The sequence below is a fragment of the Panthera uncia genome (genome assembly GCF_023721935.1).
Source record: "Panthera uncia isolate 11264 chromosome B3 unlocalized genomic scaffold, Puncia_PCG_1.0 HiC_scaffold_1, whole genome shotgun sequence".
Lineage (NCBI taxonomy): Eukaryota > Metazoa > Chordata > Mammalia > Carnivora > Felidae > Panthera > Panthera uncia.
In genome coordinates, this window is record NW_026057582.1 from 72,014,289 (window position 1) to 72,039,113 (window position 24,825).

Genomic DNA, 24,825 nt, shown 5'->3' on the forward strand with positions numbered 1-24,825 from the left:
TTTTTCTTTTTCTTTTTCTTTTTCTTTTTCTTTTTCTTTTTCTTTTTTTTTTTTTTTAGAGAGAAAGTGTGAGTGGAGAAGAGGGACAAAGGGAGAGAAAGAGAGAATCTTAAGCAGGCTCCATGCTCAGTGTGGAGCCAGACATGAGGCTTGATCCCATGACCCTGGGATCATGACCTGAGCCAAAATCAAGAGTTGGAAGCTCAACCAACTGAGCTACCCACACGCTCCCTGATCACTGTTACAGGGGCACCTGGGTGGCTCAGTTGGTTAAGCATCAGACTCTAGCTCAGGTCATGATCTCACAGTTTGTGGGTTCAAGTCCCACATCGTGCTCTCTGCTCTCAGCACAGAGCCTGCTTTGGATCCTCTGTACCCCTCTCCCCCACCGCTCCTACCCCACTGTCTCTCTCTCTCTCTCTCTCTCTCTATCTCTCTCTCTCTCTCTCAAAAATAAATAAATGTAAAAAATTTTTTTGTGGGGAAAGACACCTGAGTGGCTCAGTCAGTTAAGCATCTGACTTCGGCTCAGGTCATGATCTCACAGTTCATGAGTTCAAGCCCTGCATCGGGCTCTGTGCTGACAGCTCAGAGCCTGGAGCCTGCTTCAGATTCTGTGTCTCCCTCTCACTCTTCTCCTCCCCTGCTCACACTCTGTCTCTCTCTCTCTCAAAAATAAATAAATAAACATTAAAAAAAATTTTTTTTAACCAGCCCCCTATCCAAATGGCCCCATCCTGGCTTTCACCTCATCACACCCAAACGACATGGTACATGGAGCAGAGCTGGCTTAGCAAAAGGAATGAGATTGGGGTTCCATGTGGGAAGGTCTTCACTTGGCCTCTGATGAAGACATAAAATGACCCTTTGCCAGCCCAGCTCAGCAAGAGGCCAGAGTCCTGTGTCCAGAAGCAAGGGAGTACCTGAACACATAAACCTGGCCTGTGCTGGTTGCAGATACTTAAAACCAGCCCCACCATTCCCTAACCCATTTTCTAAATGGAGATTTTAGTTATTTTATGCTTGCAAGTCACTGATGTTCTGTTTAAAGATGGACTACAGAGATTAATTTTAAATTGTCTCTTTTACCTATAATCTATAATATATCCATCTAAGGTAAAGGTTCCCAAAACATGTTGTTCATGTTCTTCCCTTCTAAAATTTGTTAATCCTTTAACCTTGCCTCCCTTCCTGGGGGGTTGGGTTGGGTTGACTCAACCTGGGAAAGTCCCAGAACGGGCTCTGCCAGGGTGCTTTCAGTGTTGTCCACTGCAAGATAGTGCACATTGTGGCCACTCTATCCTTTGACTTGAGGAAGGAACCCAGTCTCAGGACACTTGAGCCCATCTCTTAGCTTTTCATCTTGACTTCCTCTATGTCTGTGATTATAGCCTCTGGTCAGTAAAATTAGGAGACCAATAAAACCATGGGGGCAGAGAACAAAGGAACCATGTTTGTGAGCATCCCAGGGCTATACCCACCTTGTAAGAAGTTTAAGACTCTTGGGCTTCCATTTGTATGTATATCTGGGTTGTGTGTGTGGGCCTGAAGTTTCATGGAATATGGAGGAGACTGGATGAGAACCTGGGGTTGCATGAAGGAGGGATACTAGGAGTGTTTTTTTGCCCCAAATTTTTGTGAGAAGAAAATCACAGCTAGGGGTGCCTGGGTGGCTCAGTCAATTAGGTGTCTGACTTCGGCTCTGGTCATGATCTCATGGTTCGTGAGTTCGAGCCCCATGTCGTGCTCTGTGCTGACAGCTCAGAGCCTGGACCCTGCTTCGGACTCTGTGTCTCCATCTCTCTCTGCCTCTCCCCAGCTTGCACTCTCTCTCTCTCAAAAATAAATACATTAAAAAACTAAAAAGAAAAGAAAATTACAGCTAGAGTTATTGGAGGGTGAGCCTGTTTACTACTGTATAGAATTACAAAGGGGAGGAACAGGAGGCAGTAACACTTTAGCTATAGGATCCTGGGGGTGTGGAAGAGTTGGGATGCTGTCATTTGGTGTGGAAATTTGCCAGCTAGGTCAGCACATGCGTGACTTCACTTTCACTGACCACTTCTAGAGGGCCCCACCTCTTTCCTCCACAGGTGTTCTGCAAGGTCTGTGGACAGGCACTCCTTTGGGGTCTTGGATATGCTGTCTGGTTACTCTTTAAAAGGTTTGCTCTTTCAAGGTGTGCCACCTGCCTTCTGGTCTTTCTGTATGCTGCCTGGCCCTGTATTAGCTTCCTATTGCTGCTACAACAAATTATCACAAACTTAGTGACTTAAAACTACACAGATTTGGTGTCTTATACTTCTGAAGGTCAGAAATCCTAAACTCAAGGTGTCAGCAAAGCTGTGTTCTTTCTAGAGGCTCTGGGAACAGTTGTTTCCATGTGTTTTCCAACTTCTGGAGACTCCTTAACATTTTTGATTCATGGCCCCTTCTTCCATCTTCAAAGCCAGCAGCATGGCTTCTTCAGATCTTTCTTTCTCCCTCTCTGACTTCTGTTTCTGACATCATGTCTCTTTTCCTAACTCTGACCCTCCCTGCCTTCCTCTTATAAGAACTCTTGTGACTACATTGCACTCATTCAGATAATCCTCGATAATCTCCCCATCTGAAGTTTCTTAATTTACTCACATTTGCAAATTTTCTTTTGCCATATAAAGTAACATGCTAACAAGATTAGGATGTTGACATCTCTGGGATGGTCATTTCTCTGCCTACCACTGGCCCCATGAGTTCTGATGTCATCATCCGAGGGAGGAAGTGAAGGAGAAGCTTCTGTGAGTCCCCAAAGGATCAGAGTCTGAGGATCAGGGCTGGGAGGGGACTCAGTCTTCTCTGCAGGATACAGGAGCTTGCCAACCCTCCCTACAGTGGACATTGTCCAGGTCAGTGACAGGATCTGCATTGTCATCGACCCGAGGACTCTGCATCTCTCTTTCAGTCTTACAGTTTTCCCATGGACAGGAAGTACTGAGCCCACCTCTCCTATCTGGCAGTTGAGAGGCCCTGTGCTCTGAGCAGGGCACAAGATTGCTGGGGGGCACCTAGGTGGCTCAGTCAGTCAAACATCTGACTCTTGATTTTGGCTCAGGCCATAATCTCACAGTTCATGGGATTGAGCCCTGCATTGGGCTCCACTCTGATAGTGTAGAGTGTGCTTGGGATTCTCTCTCTACCTCTCTCTCTGCCCCTTCCCTGCTCACACACTCTCTTTCTCAAAATAAGTAAGTAAACCTAAAAGAAAAAAAAAAGATTGCTGGGTTCTAAATTCCCTACTCCTGCCTGTCTTGTTTTTTGTACCCCTCCTGTCCCTTGACATTAAGGTGTCACCTTGTCACCTTTTCCAATTTGGCAGATTAAGTAACCAACTCCTGACTTCAGCATCTTCTTGAAGTATCGGCTTCTTGATAGTCTTTTTTTTTTTTTTTTAACCCAGCAAACAGAAAGGAAACAAAAGAGAGAGGAGAAAATGCCCAAGAAATACAGATAAGTCTAAGATTCCATGGAGGCCTCTAGAGAAGCAGCAACCACCTCACAGCCAGATTACAATGGACAAGAACAAGAATCTTATTCCTTCTTATTTATTTTATCCAGCTGGGCCAAAATTATAAAATTCCTCTTTCTGTTAGGGTCTCTCCCTCCTATAGGAAGCATCTGATTCCCCTGGGCTGAATTAGCCCACTGGCTTCCATGAAGAGCTCTGCTGCCACCACATTGTGGCATGATCATTGTTGCATGATTATCTTTTAGCTCACCCAACATCCCCCCTTAGGCTGTCAACTCCCTGTGGGCAGGAACTTGTGTCTTACTTATAACTCCCCTAGGCACTCTACCAGAGTGCTTAGAGTATGTAGGCCCTTTATAGATGATGTTTGGATGGATGGATGGATGGATGGATGGATGGAAGAAACTCCTCACATTTCAAGCTGTAGTTGGCCACTAGTCCCCATCTACATATGGCTTCCCTGAGGTCACTGTCTCTCAAACATGCATAATGCAGGGTCTGGCTGAGAAGAGAGAGGGGACACAGTAATCAACAACAGAAAGGGGTTCTGGGTAGCAGACAGGCAGAGACAGAAGGCCTGAGCAGGGCAGGGACTTGGCAAGCATCCGACAGTGTTGTCTCCACTCACTGACCTTTCCTCTCTGGTTGGAGGCTCGGGTTTCAGCCTGCTGTGAGGAAAGGTGTCCTGTGGTAGCAGGAGACTCAAAGTGCCCTCTTTCCCCTCAGTCACATGCTGTGATCACCCAACTTCAGGGTAAAGGGTCAGATATAGGGCCTGCAGCCATTGTTCTAAGGAGATTAGTGTCACAGGCAGCCTGTCTCTCCACCTCATTCTCAGGATTTCTCTTTTTATTTCTGAAAGATCCCTGTAAAGGTAAAAGGTTAAATATTAGTCAAGGGCTGGGTTCTTGTGAAATTGTGGAGATAAGCTCAGGTGGGACAGAAGACACCCACAGCAAGTTTATTTGACAAATTATCCCTTCCTTCAAACATCTCCCATCCCCCAGCACTACTGTGGAGCTGACTGAAGGAATCTTTCTGGTTGCCTTGACAAAGTCCCCTCCTAAGGAGATGATTTTGTGTTTTTTATTCCAGCCTACCAGGAGGTGGCCACATTCTTCCCCCCCCCCCCACACCTGCTGGGGGAGAGGAGTTTCTGTGAGTTGTCCTGCTCATCTCTTATTTCCCTCCAAGTACTTTGCTGTCTCCTCTCCACCATGCCCTCTCCTCCCCTTTGGTAGAGGATAATTTTCTTCTCTGTGATCACAATCTGGTTCCTTAATCTGTAATCCTTACCTATCCCTGAGCCTCATGGGTATTGTGTCCTAATCTTCTTTTCATGTATCAGTCTCTTTTATCCTTAAGTCATTGCTTGTGTCTGCCTGAATTCCTAGGGCCCCGGGGGCCCAGCCTTGTATTTAGCAAGCCTCAGGGCCCTGAGGAGAAGCAGATCACAGGCCCCGGTGCTTAGAGTGACTTGGGTTGGATTGTCACCAGGCATGTGATCCTGAAATCCTTTTTGAATTGAGTAAGATAAACCAAATGTGTGTTTATCAGGATGTCTCAGTCCATCTGGAACATTCGAGTATTTACAAGATGTTCTCCCTGTTCAGGCACTTAAAATCCTTCCTCTGACAACATGTTTTGGTTCTCCTTATATGACACCATCTTGGATAACAGCTCCTCCATGAGGAGTCAAGAGTTTCTACTCTTGAAGTCAAGTTTCCTGTTGCCCTTTTGGCTCTGTACAACCATCTGGGGATTGTGTCTTCTTTTGATGAGATTCCTGGAAAACAGGGGAGATTCTGTGCATTGTAGAATGTGTAGACTAAAATGAGATTACAGGTCTAATGATATGGGGCATTTTCTTTATCCAAGTATTAAATATTTGTTGAGCACCTGCTATTTGCAGGCACTAATGATGCCCTGGGATTAAAAGCTTGAAAAGTCACAGTCCCCGCCTTCCTGGCCTACATGAAGACAGAGAAAAAGGAACAAATCATTATAATACAAAGAACTAGATGCCAAAACTAAATATAAAGAAAGTGGTCTGGGGGTAGAGAGGAGGGGCAAACTTTGTTCCTTGTCTATAAAATGCAGCTGGTATATCTTACCTTGCAGTCACATTGTCAGGAATAAGTAAAATAATAAAGACTCACGAACAGGTGACATTTGAGCTGGATCTTGAAAGATGAGAAGGAGCTTGCCAGGTAGAAGAGGTGCAGGGAGAAAGGTTACAGGCAGATAATAACATCAGGTCTTTACCCTTACTGAAACTCTCTCAGAATCAAGTAAGGTTGGAAAACTCTTGAAAAGTAAAAGGGCAGTTTAAGGATCAAGTATTGATATAACTTGATTAGCTGTTCAAGTGAAGTCAGAGGCCTGGCCAGAGCTTGAGAAGAGATCTGGTGTTTTTTGTTTTTGTTTTTTAATAATTTATTTATTTAGTTAGCATATAGTGCAACAATGATTTCAGGAGTAGATTCCTTAATGCCCCTTAACCATTTAGCCTATTCCCCCCTCCCACAACCCCTCCAGCTACTCTCAATTTGTTCTCTGTATTTAAAAGTCTCTTATGTTTTGTCCCCCTCCCTGTTTTTATATTATTTTTACTTCCCTTTCCTTATGTTCATCTGTTTTGTATCTTAAATTCCTCATATGAGTGAAGTCATATGGTATTTGGCTTTCTCTGACTGACTAATTTCACTTAGCATAGTACCCTCTAGTTCCACTCATGTAGTTGCAAATGAGATCTGGTGCTTTTACATGTATGACTTTTACCTTTAGAGGACTAGAGGGAGAAATAAGAGGATTTTAACTTCCCTTTGTTCTCAAGCTCTTCCTAAGCATGTATGAGTCCTGTTCCTATGGCACAGGCTCCCCCAGGTTGCTTGGTGAGTGTGGTGGTAGGATTCAGCCTCTCAACTCTCTTCCAGCCCTTGGAGGCTCCAGGTTGTTGGGATCTCTGTGGGAGCCCTATGACTCCTAGGAAATAAAACAGAGTTAAAAGCCCTCATGCCACCAAAGAAGATATAGGGATAGTGGCAAATAAGCACATGAAAACATACTCAACATCATTACTCACTAGGGAAATGCAAATGGAAACCACAATGAGATACCACTGCATACCCACTAGAATAGCCCAACTTTTGGAGCTGACAATACCAAATGCTGAAAGGATGCAGAGCAACAGGAACTCGTCCTGTTGTCACTGGTGGGAATACCACCTGATATAGCCACAACTACCTGTTGTCACTGGTGGGAATACTAACAGATATAGCCACTCTGGAAAGCAGTGTGACTGTTTCTTATAAAGTTAAACATACATTCAGAGGGCGTCTGGGTCACGCAGTCAGTAGAGCATGTGACTCTTGATCTCAGGATTGTGAGCTTGAGCCCCACGCTGGATGTAGAGATTACTTTTAAAAAAATTAAATCTTTGGAGCACCTGGGTGGCTCAGTCAGTTAAGCGTCCCACTCTTGGTTTCTGCTCAGGTCATGATCTCACAGGTTCATGAGATCGAGCCCCGCATCTGGCTCTTCACTGTCATACAGAGCCTGCTTGGGATTCTCTCTATATATCTCCCTCTCTCTCTGCCCCTCCCCTGCTCATGCTATCTTTGTCTCTCTCAATTAAAAAAAAATTTTTAAGTTTAATAATAAAACCTTTAAAAAATAATAAAGTTAGGGGCATCTGGGTGGCTCAGTCAGTTAAGCATCCAACTCTTGACTTCGGTTCAGGTCATGATCTCATGGTTCGTGGGTTCGAGCATTATGTCGGACTCCACGCTGACAGTGCAGAGCCTGCTTGGGATTCTTTCTCTCCTCTCCCTTCCCCCCCTCTCAAAATAAATAAATAAACTTTAAAAATAATAATAATTTACCTTATGACTCAAAATCTCACTCCTGGGTATTTACTCAAGAGCAATGAAAACCCTTCTCAAAGATATCTACAATCCATTTAAAGACTTCTGTGCAAGTGTTTATAGCAGCTTTATTCATCACAGCCCCAAACTGGGAGCAACCCAGATGTCCATCAGCCAGTGAATAGAAAACTGATATATAAAATGGAGTACTACTTGACAATAAAAGGCCTAGACTATTGACATACACAGCCATACATGAATGGATCTCAAAAGCATCACAGAAAGTGAAAGAAGCCAGACACAAAAGGCTACATATTATATGATTCTGTTCATGTGACATGCTAGAAAAGGCAAAACTTTAGTGACAGAAGCCAAATTAATGGTTACCAGAGGTAGGGGAAGGGGACTGACCTCAAAAGAGCACAGTGTACAAGAGAGAGCACTTTTTAGGGTGTTGGAAATGTTCCGCATAAAGAGTGAGGAAGTGGGGCACCTGGGTGGCTCAGTCAGTTAAGCGTCCAACTTCAGCTCAGGTCATGATCTCGCAGTTTGGGGTTTGAGCCCCACATCAGGCGCTGTGCTGACTGCTCTGAGCCTGGAGTCTGTTTCAGATTTTGTGCCTCCCTCTCTCTGCCCCTACCCCGCTCATGCTCCATCTCTCTCTTGTAAGTAAATACACATCAAAGAATGTGGAAGTGATTAAATAATGAAACATGTTTGTTGAATCTCATCAAACTGTACACTTAGAAAAATGAATTTCACTCTATGGAAATTATACCTCAGGTAACAAAAGATTCCCCTAACCTCTATTGCCCCAAATTCAGGCTGAGGAAGATGACATTCAGGATCTACCAGCTGCTCAGGGCTCCTCCTGAGCATAGTGACCTGAAAACAAAGCCCACACTTGCACCCTGGTCAGATGCTGATTTTCCCCAAAGCCAGTGCCCACACTTACATGCCTGCTTCTGGCTTTCAGCCCTGGGCAGGGCATGATCTGACCAAGCTCTAATTTGTGGCACATAATCCCCATTTGTAACCCATTAACCTAGCCAAGGTTTCTGGACACTGGGCTGAGCTTTAGGGAAATTTGGCTTGCCCGTTACAATCCCATCATCAGGAGCAAGGAGCATTTCTGTTTCTGTGCAGAGGGCCTCATTATAGCCCTGAGGGTATGTTTGGGGATCTGTCATTTCAGTGCTCCTCACATGGGTCAACTGTTCCAGTGTTCGCTGGGCCACCCGAGTTCAAGACATTTTCACAGCTGGGAAACTCCTGGCCCTGGCCCTGATCATCATCATGGGAGTTGTACAGATCTGCAAAGGTGAGTATCACCTGAACATCAGGGCCCTACCCAACTCTCCACCCCTGGCATGTACATACCCCTTCACACTGTCTTTGAACATGTGCACACCCTGAGATTTCCCAGTTCTGGCCTTGAATGACTTTTCTTCTTCACTTGCTTGACAAAGGGAAAAAGAAACCATTTTTCCTGGGGTGGTTGGAAGTTGAGCATGCCCCACCTGGGTTGCAGAATTTAGTTCTCCCATGCTGACCTCATGGCTCTAGCATAGCTAGGTAAAGACCCCAGATCTCTGGATTCCTGTTGCCCTCTTGCCCCAGCCCCAGGAAAGCTCCCTGCATCTTATATTGTATGTTGTCCATATCTTAAAATGAGGAATGGAGGAGATTTTTACACATTTCAAAATACTCATAATCTCTACAAGAGAGAGCTCGACATTCCTGGGGCCCCTGCCAACATTCCCCACTGGATTTGGTCCTTTCCAAGCCCGAGTCTGTATTTGGCTTCCATGGGAACCATGGCACCACTAGGCTCTGCCCAGTGTCACTGCCTCCTGGAGAAAGTCAGATGACAAACAGAGAGACCTCCCATCTGCCTACAAGCTCTAAAGGCCTTGTGGGGTGCCTGGATATTTACTCCAGGAAACTAATTAAAGTTTGCTGTTATTTCAACCAGTTATGTTAAGTTCTTTAGCAGGTTATATTGTTTAAAGAAATTGTTGTATGTACTTACCTGGCAGGGGAGATACCATGATCATGAAGGTGGTATTCCCAGGGCGAGTCTTATCCATTGTACTCCGGATGTGTTGACCCCTGCGATTTCTCCAAATGTGAGAAACGTGATTACATAATTTGTGGTAGTGGGGACTATGCTCACGCTTTCCCCTAAAAGAAAGAAAGAAAGAAATCACTGTGCTATCTTTTCAGAGATAGTAAGTTCCTCCTATTCTGGTCCCAATGCTTTCTCCTGATCACTGTAATCTTATTTCCTGTCCAAGTGCTGGATTACAGATGAATAAGTAAAATATGGGCAGTTAATCCATGTCTCATTACAGTGTCATCAGCAACCTTTCTTGAGGGCCCACTGTGTACAGGACCCTGTGCTAAGGGTTGGGAAGGCAGTAGAAAATCTCTTTGCTGAAGGACCTTGTCCTCAGGGAATCTATACCATGAAGAGGGAGACCAGACACACACCTTAGAAAGAGATAGGAGGATATTGACAAAGAAAGAGCAAGCATGAACTAATAATGGCATTATAGGAGTTTATGTGTGAGTGTTTGTTGTTCTTCATGCTTTGTGAAAACTGTGTGGCAGGAGAGCCTCACAGCTCACTAGGTACAGAGCACCTAGACCTTATTAAAGTTACGCACTTAGAAAGCAAACCTTCATATGCTAAAACGGCAACTTCTGGATGCTGGGTGCTCAGCAGCAAGCATTGTACTCTAATCTCTAATAATCCCCCTGGATTATCTTTTTGGTTTAAGTCAAGCCTGAGGCTGGTGAGCAGTAGCTACACACCCACATTGTATGTTCTGTGAATGCTAGCTCTCTTGAATTTGGATACTGGTTATTTTTTATAGAGTGTAAATCAAGTTTTATATTCTACAATACAAACAGGTACCTATCTGTTTCTAAATAAAACTGTTTACATTCGTATAAAAAAGTAGATATAGATATATCTTAGATACAAAGGAAGGTGGTCAGGAGACTGCCAATGACCCTAATCCTGTATCTCCAAATCTCAACAAGCCAGCCCCCCACCCCCCACCTGCCCCAGATTTACCCTGCCCTAACCAGTGACCACCCCTGGCCTTTCTTTCCAAGTAAATTTGCCTTTTAAAAGAACGTTGAGCACTGTGCTTTGAACCTGAGTCCCCATTTGGACTCCTGGTTAACAGGTTCTGGGGAAGTCCTAGATCTCTATTTCCCTGCTCCTTTTGGTCCCACTTCTCCGATGTGTGGGGTTCACTGGAGACAAGACAAAGAGCTGGACCATCACTGCAGGGAGGGGCCAAGAGGGGACTAGGCAGGCTAAGGGCCGCCAGGCCTCTGGCTTATCTCTCTGAGCAGCCTCCTGCCCCTTGCGTCCACAGGAGAGTATTTCTGGCTGGAGCCAAAGAACGCATTTGAGAATTTCCAAGAACCCAACATCGGCCTCATCGCACTGGCTTTCCTTCAGGGCTCCTTTGCCTACGGAGGCTGGAACTTTCTTAATTACGTGACTGAGGAACTTGTTGATCCCTACAAGTGAGTTGAAATAGCCCAGCTCTTCCCAAATCCCTCAAAAGGTCATGGCACCTGCTACTAGGAAAAGGGAGCCAGGTGTCCCCTGGCCACTTCTCCACCTCCAGCCCCATCTGACCATGACCTGGTCTATTTTAAAGAAAGAGTTATTTCCTAGGAACTTTAACCATTTGCCATACACCCTGCCAGGAGGAGAAAAATGATGCCATGATGGTCCCAGAGCAGATTAAAAAGTTGAAACAGGGCTGAGGAAACACCACTGCCTTAGAGGATGAAATGTGCCCTGAGAGGCCTCCAGACATCTTATTTACCTGTCTTGGGACAGGAGGGTCTTTGTGTCTTGAGGCAGGGGAGAGAGGTACATCATGGAGATTCCAATCAGGAAGGGACCAACAGTATGGAGCATATTCCCAGCCTACGCTGTTTCATTTCCTTTAAATTGTCCTGCCCATATTGAGACAAATCCACCCCCCCCCCCAGGGAGAGGGAGCATCACAGAAAAGTGTAAAGTCAGCTGCACTGCAAAGTCAGCTGTGTGCAGAAAGACAAAAGGCACTCCCCAGATCCCATCACAAGGCAGGTGGTCCCAGGTGCCAGGCCTTCCCCCTCTCACCTCCTCTCCCTCTACAGGAACCTTCCCAGAGCCATCTTCATCTCCATCCCACTGGTCACATTTGTGTATGTCTTTGCCAATGTCGCTTATGTCACTGCAATGTCCCCTCAGGAGCTGCTGGCATCAAACGCAGTCGCTGTGGTAAGAAATCAAACTCACAGTCCTTCAAACCAGGAATGTTGACATAGACTTGCCTGATTAGCCCCACTCACTTTTCCCTGATCCATGGATTTGTGGAATTGGAAGTCAACCCAAGTACTCAGGGCAGAAACCACATCTTCAAGTGCCTAGGAGCAAACTGACAGCCGTGTTGTACCTACAACAGCAAAAACGGCAGAGTTGTCTAGTTGCCACAAACACTGTATGGCCTGCAAAGCCAAATTACTTACTATCTGACCCTTTACGGAAAAAGTTTGCTAACTCCTGATCTGGGGCACTTTAAACTCTAAATGTGATGATCATATAAAGGAGGCAGGCTCCTCCTCAGAAAGATATAATCTAGCAGAAGACAACACCATTTCTCTCTGCCTTCATTTCTTCCTCGGGAAATCATGCAGCCTGATTCCTTCCCTCATCAGGGAAAAGTGTGTGCCAGTAAATAGTCAGAAAGTAGGAATGGTTTGTGCTTTTTGGGGAAAGAGATCATGTAGATCCAAGGCACTGGGGTCTTTGATATCCAGGAAAGACCTGGGAGCCATGCCGTTCCCTCACCTGGGCCTGGATGCCACCCTGCCAAGCTGTCATCACATGGCTTATCTCAGAGGACTGTAAAGAAAGAGGTCCTTCAGTGGTAGCCTGTTTCCATGACCACCAACCAGCCTAACCCAGCAGGACATCTACTCTAAACAACCCCTCCCCCATAATGTGCTAGAAATTGAATGTGTACTTGGCTCAGAAAATAGAAAAGGCTAGTCCCCTGACATTTTATATTCCTTCAATATATGAAGACTAGTCTGTAGCTTCACTGTCTTTTCTTTCTCAGCCTATGTAGTGGCTTGTTATCATTTTTCCCTTCTTAGCATATTATTTCTATAAATTTAGAAATTCTCATTCTATGAATTAGGATCCATTTCTGTTTTACAGATGGGAAAACTGAGGCTCAAAAATTAAGGACCTTGTTCAAGGTCTCAGAGCTCCAAACTGTTGGGCCTGCCTGTCTTCACTCGTGTATAATGCACATGAGGCCCAGATTCACACAGCTGGCTTCTAGTCCTGGCCCTCCACTTTCTGGGTTTGTGATCTCAGTTTGTGCCTTAGTTTTCTCATCCATAAGACAAGGAAAACAAATGTTACCACATCATTGTCATTGTTGTTGTTGTTGTTATTATTAGTATTATTATTACCACCATGCACTGTCTCCTTCAGTTAATAGCCCAAAACACTGATTAAATGCCCACTGTGTGGTGATCAACATGGGAAGGGAAGTGGCGGTGTGGTGCAGAAGGGGCCTGGGGCCTGCAACCCTCCCCTCAGGACCCTAGTCAGAGAGACTCAGCAAGGGTAGAGATGGGAGGGAGCATTCCCAAGAATGATGTACAAGTGGAGGGTTGTAACCTCTCCTTTTCTGCTCACCCCCTTGTTTTCTCTCCCAGACTTTTGGAGAGAAGCTCCTAGGGGTCATGGCCTGGATCATGCCCATTTCTGTTGCCCTGTCCACATTTGGAGGAGTAAATGGGTCTCTCTTCACCTCTTCCCGGTGAGTGTTGTCCAGGCCTTTCCTGGACCAGGGGCCATTCTCCTGTGCTTATTGCTCTGTGTATATGTGGGGTATTTGTCTCCATCAGCAGGGGTCTGTGTGGGCACCTGGGTGGTGACCTGGTAGGGGGTGATTGCTCACATAAGGGCAGATGTGTGTCAGCTTGGATGCAGAGGGGTGTGTGCTGCTCACCTGGTTACCTGCGATGTGTGTGGCTTCACATGTAGTGGCGAGAAGCCCCATCCCACCTCATTTCAGTAGGAGCCCAGGGCTGAGGAGGTCCCAGGCCACCTGATGCAGTCCTAGGTCTGAGTACTGTGACTGGCAGCAGGACAGTGTCTCAGCTGCAGCCTCAGAGCCCCTTTGCTACTTGACTAGAAACAGGCTATGCTGGCTAGAAAGGAACCCCACTCTACAAGGGACCAGGAGGAGCATGGGCCTGGGGCTTCTGGGCTGGTGTCTCATGGAAGTTCTGGGACCAGCCCATAGGTGGGATGGATCATCTCTGAGTGCCCTGCAGCTTCTCCTTGCTCAACAGACATGTGGCTATGGGCAGCCTTCTCATGGTCGCTCAGGAGACTAGGGCAGAGTGTGTGAAGTAAGAGAAATGTGGAAGAGCTAAAGGAAAGCATTTGTCCAAAGCCATGCCCCAAACTCCCAAATTCTCAGGGAAGCCAGAAGTTCAAGTGGGTCCAGGAAGCCCTAGCTCCTGCCTCCACACCTCTAGGAATCTGGCCCCTCCTCAGTGTCTCTTCTTACTATCTCCGGAATGGGCTATTGAGGCCGGCAGACACTGGATAGTTTCCATTGGTGTGGTTCTAGGGGTTCTCCCAGTTTTCTTAGAAAGTTCCCTGCTCCCAGGGCACAGTTCTACTGAAAAGATACAGTAAAAGTGGTGTCCCTGGGTTTAGCTGCTTCCAAAGCCACCTATCCCATCAGGGAGGAGTTCTCATGAAATGTCAAAGGAGTACCATGTTTTCAGGATCCAGGGCAGGGAAGAGGGAGTGTAGGTATCCTCTTTACCCCAGGACCCTATGAGACTCACCCACAGCAACCTCGTGTGCATATTACACAGGAGCAGTGGCCACCTGGAGGCCTCAACCGAGGGCGAGCAGTGGAAGAGCAGTGACCCATGAGGCTCTCTGAGATCTATTGGAAGGAGAGTGACTGGCTATAGTCACTTTAGAGTGGGGTTTGTCCCTCAGGCAGGCCAAGCAGTGGTCTGCATGCATGTGGTATAGCTGTGTATGCATGCAGGACACAGTGGCCCTGGTGTGTGAGACCTCTGATTCAGAGGCACAGCTCACCCACCAGGCCTCCTCTGCTCATCTTTCCAGTTCCTTCCTTCCTTCCCCCTCCTTCCCTGCTCTCTCGTATTCTTTTGTGTTTAGTGTATGGAGAGGATGATTCTTCCTGAGGAATAGGAGTGTGTGTGGCGTGTGTCATGCTTAATGTCATTGTCTCTTCTGTTGTCAGCTAGCTGGGCAAGAATTGTCTCTTGTGAACTTGACACTTGCAAATGCTGTTGGACCTGGACAGTTACACATGGTCCTGGCTGCATGTGGAGGAGGGATGTGAATGCAGAGCCCTGGCTATGTGCATGATGAGGCCCACAGAGCACCTGTGGCTCAGTTGGGTGCATGAGGCTGCACCGTAGAGGGGCGATATTGTGTGGCTGCATGAAACTAGTGACAGTGGCCTAGGAGGTTGATGATGGCAGCTGATGGTGATGCACATGGGTACTTGGGGCCATAATGGACTCCCACACTTCTACCAAACTGCTGCTGTTAGCTCCATCCCCCTCACACACAAATTACAATGTAAGTGACAGTTTTTTTCAGAACACCTAGCATGCTGATTCTGTCCTTTCTGTCCCCATTACACCATCCCCTTCCTCCAACCTCTAGGTGTTTCTTTCTCCCTACAAAATTCTAGAGAAAAGAAAAAGCTAATCCGCACTAATATGTAAATGACTCCCAACAGCTTCTTGTATTCTTTTCTCTCAGAAAAGGGACAGAGAAGAAGCGTTCCCTTATGTTAAACCTTCTCTTTTTAAAAATAAACTTTTAGGGCACCTGGGTAGCTCAGTCGGTTGAGTCCGACTTCAGCTCAGGTCATGATCTCACAGTTCATGAATTTGAGCCCCACATTGGGCTCTCTGCTCTCAGCACAGAGTCTGCTTCAGATCCTGTGTTCCCCACTGTCTTTGTCCCTCCCCCACTCATGCTATATCTCTCTCTCTCAAAAATAAACATTAAAAAATTTTTTAATAAATAAACATTTTTTTAAATTAACTTTTAGGGGCACCTGGGTGGATCATTCGGTTAAGTGTCTGACTTTGGCTCACAGTTTGTGGGTTCGAGCCCCGTATTGGGCTCTGTGCTGAGATCTTGGAGCCTGCTTTGGATTCTGTGTCTCCCTCTCTCTCTGCCCCTCCCCTGCTCATTCTCTCTCTCTCTCTCTCTCTCTCTCTCTCTCTCTCTCAAAAATTAAATAAACATTAAACAAATTTTAATTAATTTTTAGACATCAGTAGCCTGACCGTGATATTGTACTATAGTTTGGCAGTATGTTACCAGTAGAAACAGGGTGGATACCTAGGATCTCTCTGTATTATTTATTCCAACTGACTGTGAATCTACAATTCTCTCCCCAAAAAAGTTTAATTTTTAAAAAGTTTAAAAAATAATTTTTATTCCAATTATAAATTCCTTGTCTATTTTAGAAATTAATTTTTTAATAAAGTCTAAGGAAGATAATTAAAATTACTCATAATCCTATCACCCAGAGATAATCAGTTGGTATGTTTTTACATGTCCATAATTTCTAAATTAATTGGAACCATACTGTATGGAACCATACAGTTTTCTATCTTGCTTTTACCATTTGACATTGTATTGTGAGCATGTTCTCATGTGATCAATTTTTTTAACATTATTATGACTGTAAAATATTCCATATTAATAGATACACCATAATTTATGTAATCAATCTCTTACTTTTGGGCATTTAGGATATTTCCAATCTTTTTTATCATTAGAGTATCTTTGTATACATACCTTTTACTAACTCACTATTCATTTCCTTAGGATGGCTTTTTGGGGAATAGAAAAAGTAGCTTAAGGATATATAAATTTTTAGGTATAATAAAATACAATATGTACAATACAATAAAATACACAGATGTAAGTGTTCAGATTGATGAGTTTTGAAAGATGTAGACAGCCATGTAAGCACCACCCAAAATGAGATATAAAATATTTCCATGTATCACCCAAGTTTCCCTTTCTGGTCTACCACCCATTCTCCACCCCCAAAGTAGCAACTACTTCTTGACTAGGATATCAGTGTTTTTAAGGTTTTCCATGGACAGACAGTTCAATTCCCATGTATCAGAGAACCTGTATCCCTCGAGAATGGGGGAAGCACATTTTTAGAGGGATTAAAGCATTATGAGGCCCGCAAAGTGAAGGCACAATCATCAGTAACCCCAAACCACTCAGACCATACTCGGGGTCTCCATGCACCCAGAATCCATCCATTATCCACTGGCTGCCTCTGGTCTGCCTGCACCTGCACTTGTGAACGTGGGTCCTGTGACAAGTGGGCTGGAGTGTGCATGGGAAGGTGGGTACCTGGTTGGGGTGGGGAAGATGCTCCTGTGTGAGCAGAAGGTAGGCATGGATGAGGGAGACTGGGCTGGGGAGGGACCTTCCTTAGGTGGTCCATGGGCCATCCCAGGCTGACTTCCTTTTCTTTCTACCAGGCTATTCTTTGCTGGAGCCAGGGAAGGCCACCTTCCCAGTGTGTTGGCCATGATCCATGTGAAGCGCTGCACTCCAATCCCAGCCTTGCTCTTCACAGTAAGGGCCCCTCCTTCTGCCAGTCCTATATACACCCTTTCTCTTAGCACTTGATTTGAGCTGGGAGCTCACACTTCCCCCACACACCCCTGTCCCCCTCTGGCCTGCTCCTAGGTTTCACTGGGTCTTAGATAATCTGGCAAATGGCATGAGTGGGCTTTGTGAATATCAAGAGAAAGAACAAGGAAAAACCCTGAGTCATGAAACACCTTCAGGCTCTCATCTTGGCTCATTTCTATTCTCCCATCCTTTTGGGTCAGACTGAAGGGACTGTCTCATGACTCTACAGCCTCATAAAGAAACTTCTCCTTTCTTGGCTTTCCCCTACACCTGCTGCTCACGGAGTTGCGGCTTTGGGCCCCTGCTCCTGACCAATTGCTGCACACTCCCAGCACTCCCCTCAATCTTCTTACCCCAGGAAGCTCTGCCTATCTCTTGGAAAACATGACTGAAACAAATTCAGTGTTATGCATAGGTACACCAAATAAGAAAATCATAAAGAAAGGAAGACTAGTAACTGAAAATGAAGAAAAGGAAACTTGGGACAGGGAAGAAATGAGGGCAAAATGGCCCCGAGTAGAGTCATTTGGAGGGGTAAAAAGAAAGAGCAAAGACTTGTCCCCACTGAGTCTTTTGAGTTATTTTTTTTTCTTTCTGTATCCTGAATACAGTATTAAAAATGATTTTGTTCCATCAGAGAAGCAGTTAGACCAGGATAATAGAGTTCTCAGGAGTCAAGTGGAAACATTGTACAACATGAGGGGAGTTTCAGAATGTTCAGATATAGGATGAAGGCCATCTGATTGGTTAGCTGTGAAAGGTGCCTAGAGACCACCTAGTGCTCCCAGTGACCCACAGACTTGTTTCCAGTTTGAGCCATTGGTGAAGTCCTGTGACTGCAAGTCAAGTATAGTCAGAATCTGGTTTATTTGCCTGTTAAAATCTTCTAGATTATTTTCACCATCAGATCTTACAAGAGAACTGAACCTTCTCTTGGCCTTAACAAATTAACAAAGGGGCAGAACATGGTTCTGAGAGAGCCACTGAGATGATTTTGAAGTTGGAAAGTGGACTCTGTCAAGAAAACCTCATGGGGCTGTTATGAGAGTTAGATATTTGTAGAACACTAAGAACAGGGCTCGGCACCTAGTAAGTGCTTTATAACTGTTATAAACAGTTTTGTTTTTGTTTTTTTTTGGCTGGGATTGTTATAAAACTGTGATATTTAAAAAAGCGGGGCGGGCGGGGGGGAGGATAATGACTCAGGAGAAGAGATTGAGGGTAAGAATAAAGCTTTAATCTGCAGTTAACAATCTTCCCTAAGGGACTCAAAAAAAACAAAAACAAAAACAAAAACAAAAAAAAAACAGCTTGAGCTACAACCAAGGAAGAAATATAAATGAGACCAGGGCAGATGTAGAGCCACTGTCGCCAGTGTGGCCAATCCAGTTGTTTACAGCCAGTATCTGTTCTGATTGGTTAGTGCCCATGCCATACCAGTGCTTAAATATTTTTATTATCACTCCTGCAATAAGAAAGAACTTACTGGCAACGAAGGTGTTAGCAATGGCCAGGGTGACTAGGGGATGCTGTAAAGTCTCAATTTTGAGACATTCATCATAAAATGGTGTTGTCTTCCTAGAGGCAGAACAGTCCCCTGACCTGTAAATAGCTCCTCCAGTGTCCAAATATCTTTCTGATTACTGATGAGTTTCTCCCATTCTCTACAGTGCATCTCAACCCTGCTGATGCTGGTCACCAGTGATATGTACACACTCATCAACTACGTGGGCTTCATCAACTACCTCTTCTATGGAGTCACAATTGCTGGACAGATAGTTCTTCGCTGGAGGAAGCCTGACATCCCCCGCCCTATCAAGGTGCTGCCCTTGGGACCCCCTCCATCTCCTCTACTGGTTCTAGCTGCAGCCCAGATTTTTAAATCACCTTGTTATCAGCTGCTGACCACAGATCATAATTTCTATGATGGTAGCAGACCCTCTGGGAAGCAAGGGTTATGTATAAATGGGGCAGCCATTTCCATTTTCCACTGGAGACAGGACCAGAACAAATTGCAGCTGGAAGAATAAGTTAGATTAAATGTACTTTCATCAGGTCATTTCTTTGTTTCCTATGACTCTTATAAACTCCAGTTGATTTTTCCAGACTCCCTTATCTCTCCAACATTTCCCTGAATCTGCTGATCTGTCCAGTCTCCTCCTTATCCCTCCAGATAGCTGAGTTTACTTGAGCTATGTCTCCATCCCAGAATGAGTTTCCTTCTCCCATCTGCCTATCCAAATCCTAACCATTTTCCACATAGGCCTCAAGTTCCTCCTCTTCCCTGAAGCTTCCCAGTCCACCCCAACCCTCCATGTGCCTCTCTTGTTAAACTACTAGGGCCCTATAGGTAGTAGGGTGCTTGGTGAACCTATTGATGGCTACAAGAGATAATTGTGTGGTGGGAATGAATGGGGTTGCTCAGAAAAAAATATGTGAGAGCACTCTGGGTTCTCCTGCAAATTGGAAGAATAGAGTATATCCCTGAGCTATTTGAACAATCCTATTCTAGAAATAGAGAAGACTAGATCCTTCCAGAAGATTCTTCCAGCTGAGGAATTCCAGCTCTCCACATCTGTTTTCCACCACCACTTTCCTACCACTCTTAGAAAGCCTGCTAGGATGACAACATAGAATAACCCATCCCTCCCCCAACCCTTTCATACCCTCTGAGAAGAGATGACAGGGAAGAGAAAGGCAGCTGAATCTAGAGTCTTGAAGAAGACTCTACTGGGAACTCCCACCTGTGGCCAACCAGATAGGATGAAGCCCATAGAGCTGATGCTTCTTTTTGAAAAAACTGAGGCCCCTGACTGTCTTATACTATGGTAGGTTTCCTGATTTCTTGGACCTTGGCAGATTTATCTTCTCAAATGGCTTGAGAGAGACACATTGAGACTGATCCTGGGATTAGATCTTTCACATTGAGAGGGATGGACATTTGCCCACATGGTGCCCAGATGAGGGCCCTGCCTAGAACCGGGCAAGGGTAAGGAACCTGACATATCCAGGCCAGTTCCTTCTTTCCTCTCCCTCATTCCTCCACTTCTCCTCCACCCTAGGACCTCAGCAAATATATACCAATATACCAGCAAGCTTATCGATCCCCATGGGCTTCTATTATTGCCACAAACACATGGCATGGATGACAAGGTGTTGTTTCATCCTTCCCAGAAGAGAAGATCCAGTGAAAATCATTCCTTCCCTAGTTCCCCTCTCCTATTCCTGTCCCACTACCCAAGTTCACCAACATTTGTTGACATAGCACTTGATCTGTCAGGCCTAAGGGTGTGGAAGCCACAGAGCTGAGTGAAGTCTACCCTTTGCCCTCAAAGATAGGTTGAGAAGAAGGAGGATGCCCTGATCCTGGGGCCCCTGGGGTCCACACAGCTAACAGCACCTCTGCTCCACAGATCAACCTGCTGTTCCCCATCATCTACTTGTTGTTCTGGGCCTTCCTGCTGATCTTTAGCCTGTTGTCGGAGCCTGTGGTGTGTGGCACTGGCCTGGCCATCATGCTGACAGGAGTGCCCGTCTATTTCCTGGGTGTTTACTGGCAACACAAGCCCAAGTGTTTCAATAACTTCATTGGTGAGTTGTTGAGGGCGCTGGATGGATAGAGGGCCTTCTGGTCTGGACTGGGTCTCCTGGTCAGGAGTCCTAGGCTGGTCCACAGAGCTCCGTAGAAGAAGACAGGATGAGAAAGGGTGGGTGCCTTCCCAGAAACCTCTGAGGAGGGGAGAACAGCTGAGGTTTGCACACAGACCTTAGACCTATAAGAAAATAGGCAACTTGACAGCCATCCTGCAGGAGCTGCCTGAGGTAGAGGCCAGGGAAGACCCTGGAACTGGTGGTCAGCAAGTGTAGGGAAGGTGCAGGACTAAGGCTTTTATGGGAATGGGCAGCCAACAAACAGGCTTCCCAGAGACAGAGGAGGTGGTAAGGTGGCTGTCTCCTGGAATGGAAGTCTCCTGAAGGTGTTGGCAGCTCTGCTGAGTCTACATCTGGGGCAGGAGATCTGGGCAGGGCCATAGCCTGGTTGGCTGTGTTGATGGGATGCTCAGCACTGACCTGTTCTGTGTAAACTCCCATAGAGCTGCTAACCCTGGTGAGCCAGAAGATGTGTGTGGTTGTGTACCCCGAGGTGGAGGGGGGCTCAGGGACAGAGGAGCTGAATGAGGACACAGAAGAACAGCGGCAGCCCATCTACCAACCCACTGCCTGCAAGGACAAGGACTCGGAGCAGCCCCAGCCCTGAGGACCACCATCCCCTCTCAACTGGCTTCTTCTTCCTACACCCCCTTTTTGCCCTCCTTCCCGGGCTAGGTCCCACCCCAACACACACACACACACACACACACACACACCCCTCTGCTTCTGTCAAGCAGGGGCAGGACCTGGGTGTGGGTGTAAAAAACTATAAACAAAGACACTGACATTTGTACCCAAAGAACCAGCTTCTTACCACCAGGGCCTATGTCCAAAACCCTTGTGAGGGTTTGCTCCAAGCAGTGGGAGGAGAGAGGAGCTGCTGGGGGTATCCTACAGGGCCTTCCTGCACCGCCCTGGGGGCTCAAACCCTCACTTGCCTCCTCAGGAGCCCAGTTCAGTACTGCCTTCCCTCCCCATTCCTGAGCCCAAGGGAGGCCTCTGCTCAGAGAAGTGGAAGCAACAGTGAGTCTTTTGGGGAGGGACAGACTCAAGCAAATCTGTCATCTTTAAAGGTCAACTGGAGAGACCCATATCCCTCTCCCTTCACTAGGAACCCAAGAAATCAGAGAGATGCTTCCCTCTGTTCTCTCCTCTCCCCCTCCCCAGGTACCTCCCCCCACCCCAGCTTGGGCTCCCTGGCTAGAGCAAGGTTCCTGTCGGGACACCACCTTCCTACTGAGTTAAGGACCAATGAGCAGGAGAACTGCCCCCTCCTCCTAACCCCAAGCCAGGCCTGTGGAAGAGATTGGGAAAGGCTCAAATTGCAGAAACCCAGCCCTGCCCCTGTCTCCTGCATCCTGACCCCCATTCGGTGCCAAAGCTTCCTGAAGCCAGAAAGTCTTCTTGTTTTCAGTGTAGTGGACATTTTTCTCTTGATGGCAAAGCTGCTCAGCTCCTCTTCCCTCCCTACTCCCACGAGAAGAAGCAGTCACTCCATTATCCCTGCAGCCATGCCCCCAACATGCCCACTGCTGGCACCCCCATCATGTCCTTTTCCTCCTCTCTGGCTTGGCTCTGGGACCAACCAATGTGAAGGCTCCCCAAGCCCTTCAGGCCTGAAACCCAAGCCAAATCAGCCTTAAGTCACCTCCCATCCAAGAACTGGACCTAAAAATACTCCCTGATTTCTAACCGTCAGGATAGACCTGGTATGAAAAGCCTTCCTGGAATGGAGGGTGCTTTCCCACCCACCCCTCAGAAGCGCCCATCCCATAAGCTGGAAGACTATTTGGGGAGAGAGTGTCTTCTGAAGGCTAGTTCATCCCTCCTCCCCCTACTCAGATACCCCCCTTTTTTGGTCCCACCACTGCCTGTCTTTAGACAGCCTCCAAGACAGGATGAAAGGACAGTGGCAGAAGGTACCCATTTTGGAGACACATTCTCTATGGTATGTGGACTTCTGGCCATCCTGTGGGCAGAGGCTGCCTTTCCCTGCACTCCAGAGGAAGGCCACCATGTTTGCCCTTCCTGCCACACTTGCTGTGCTAAGGACTAGGATCTTTTCATCGCAAAGCAGGATCCCCTCTTTCCTACCTCCCTGTACCATCTGCTTAGACTAGAACACGTGGGGAGTGCTCCTGGCTTGCTTGGCTCCACCAACTCCCCACCTGGCCTGCCTGACCCCCCATTGGTGAGCTGCCAGGTTTGGTTTGAGTTCTGGTCCCTTCCAAGTGGAGGGCAGGATAGGGCTGGCCCCTCAAGGGTCAGGGAACCGTCCTCCTGTTCTCTGTTCTCATTCCTCCAACCTCCATCCCTCTTTTAATTGTTGGGGTTGATTTGTTTGTTTGTTTCATAAAGTGAATGCCTTACTTTTTTGGATAAATATTTTTGAAGCTGGTATTTCTATTTCTTTTGGATTTTTTAATGTAAGGTTGTTTGGGATGGGGGGAGGGCCTTAGTTATACCTGGATAATAATCTTCTGTCTTTGAGTTGGTTGAGGGTTAGAGTTCGTTTTGTGGAGGGTTTTTTTGTTTTTTGTTTTTGTTTTTTCTTTTGATGTAATAAAATTTTAAATGGAAATGAAGTTGTTGGTGGTAATAACTCAGTGATCTTCTGAAACAAAGTCCCCAGGTGTTTCCTATCTCATGAGGATGCTTTGGTTGCCAGCTTCACCCCAGAATGGCCCTTGCTCTGTTCCAGGGACTCAGTGCCAGTACAAATACCACCTCTTTGGGTTTGTTGTTGTTGTTGTTGTTGTTGTTGTTGTTTTAACTCCCTCTCGTTTTGAACCAAAAACTTTCTCATTGCTTCAGTAAAATCAGAAAGTGTTAAAGTTCCTACTTTACCGAGAGCCCACAAACTAGCTGGGAAGAAGAACCTCCTCACTGCCCAGTTGGGGACATGGATGACAGACAGCACTAAGTTGAGTGGAGGGAGGCAAAGGCAGGGTGGTTCCCCAAGGCCGGATCAGCAAAGGCTTCTGGCACCAGGACAGCTGGCACCAGGTGGGAAAGGAAGGGACAGGCTGAGCTTGTGGAGAGATGCCAGGGAGACTTAGGAAAAGACCCAGCCAGATACAAGGGGTTTGACAGGAGGGACTAGGAGGTGAGACACAGTCCCCCTCAGCTGCACAGAGCAGACTGAGAGGACCGTGTCTAGTTAGAAGACTAGGAAGGCTGCTGAGTGAGGACAAAGGAGGGAGCAGGTACAGTAGGAACAAGTTCGCCTCGTGCTTTGAGTTAATTGCTGGAGGAAGTTGATGGGATTAGGCCCAGTCCTTGCTTGGAGTGCCTCCTTTGTGGGCAGCCTCCCAGCTGCCTGTCCTGGGGCTGCATTACTCCAGAGCCAGTACTTCTGGCAGACATGCACAGGGGAGGGGGTTATTAAGACATCACCCTCTACCATCTAGGACACGTGAGGACACAGGCAGGCAAGATGCCTCTACTCCCAGTCCTGGCCTGGCCCCAACACTCCTCATTTATGGCTGGCATTTCTTCTAGACTCAGACTGGAGGTGTGCCAGTCACAGGGGTACAGATGCTTGGCTCTGAGTCCCAGGTCAGCAGCCACTAAACAGCTTGTGTCCTTGGGCAAGTCACTTAACCTATATAGCACTTTTAGAGAAAAGGAAAAGAAGAAGAAAAAAAAAAAAGGATTAAACCTATTCTCAAAGAGTCCTTCAATCTCCCAGCCCAAGGTTGTCCCCAGAGAGCAAGGGCAAAACTGGGCAGAGGCCAGTCTTGTGCAAGAGGCTTCTCTCCAGGACTCAAATCCACCCTTTTGAACCCCCTCTGCCCCAATACACATACTTTTCCTTCCCATGGCTGCCAGTATATTCTCCATGTTGCCTCATTCCAGCAAGTCTGGCCCTTCCCAGTCCCCTCTCACCCTGTGGAGACACTTGTTCCTATCCACTACCACCATCCCCCTAAGGTGACATTTGCTGACCTTTTTAACCTGGTCAAATGGGAAAATGTAGTCTCCTCCTGGGCAACATGCATTTATTTTTAACCTGGGCTTTTACCCTG

General features: G+C 46.5%; 1 protein-coding gene and 1 non-coding gene across 3 annotated transcripts in view; both read left to right on the top strand.

Moving 5' to 3' along the window:
* SLC7A8 (solute carrier family 7 member 8) overlaps nt 1–23,382 on the top strand; it is a 52,984-nt gene extending 29,602 nt beyond the window's left edge. Inside the window, exons 4-11 of one of the 2 annotated variants that reach the window (XM_049613093.1) lie at nt 8,567–8,692; nt 10,764–10,917; nt 11,545–11,668; nt 13,120–13,223; nt 16,990–17,086; nt 18,817–18,966; nt 20,560–20,737; nt 21,241–23,382. In XM_049613093.1, the coding sequence (XP_049469050.1) occupies nt 8,567–8,692; nt 10,764–10,917; nt 11,545–11,668; nt 13,120–13,223; nt 16,990–17,086; nt 18,817–18,966; nt 20,560–20,737; nt 21,241–21,404 (1,097 nt within the window). In that variant the 3' untranslated portion in view covers nt 21,405–23,382. Of the gene's footprint in view, nt 1–8,566; nt 8,693–10,763; nt 10,918–11,544; nt 11,669–13,119; nt 13,224–16,989; nt 17,087–18,816; nt 18,967–20,559; nt 20,738–21,240 lie in introns of those variants that run through there. The other variant, XM_049613094.1, reaches the window with a different exon arrangement.
* On the top strand, nt 9,396–9,558 carry LOC125910516 (U1 spliceosomal RNA). The gene has a single exon (XR_007454017.1). It is a non-coding gene; the product is annotated as a U1 spliceosomal RNA (small nuclear RNA).
* Nucleotides 23,383–24,825: the final 1,443 nt, after the last annotated feature.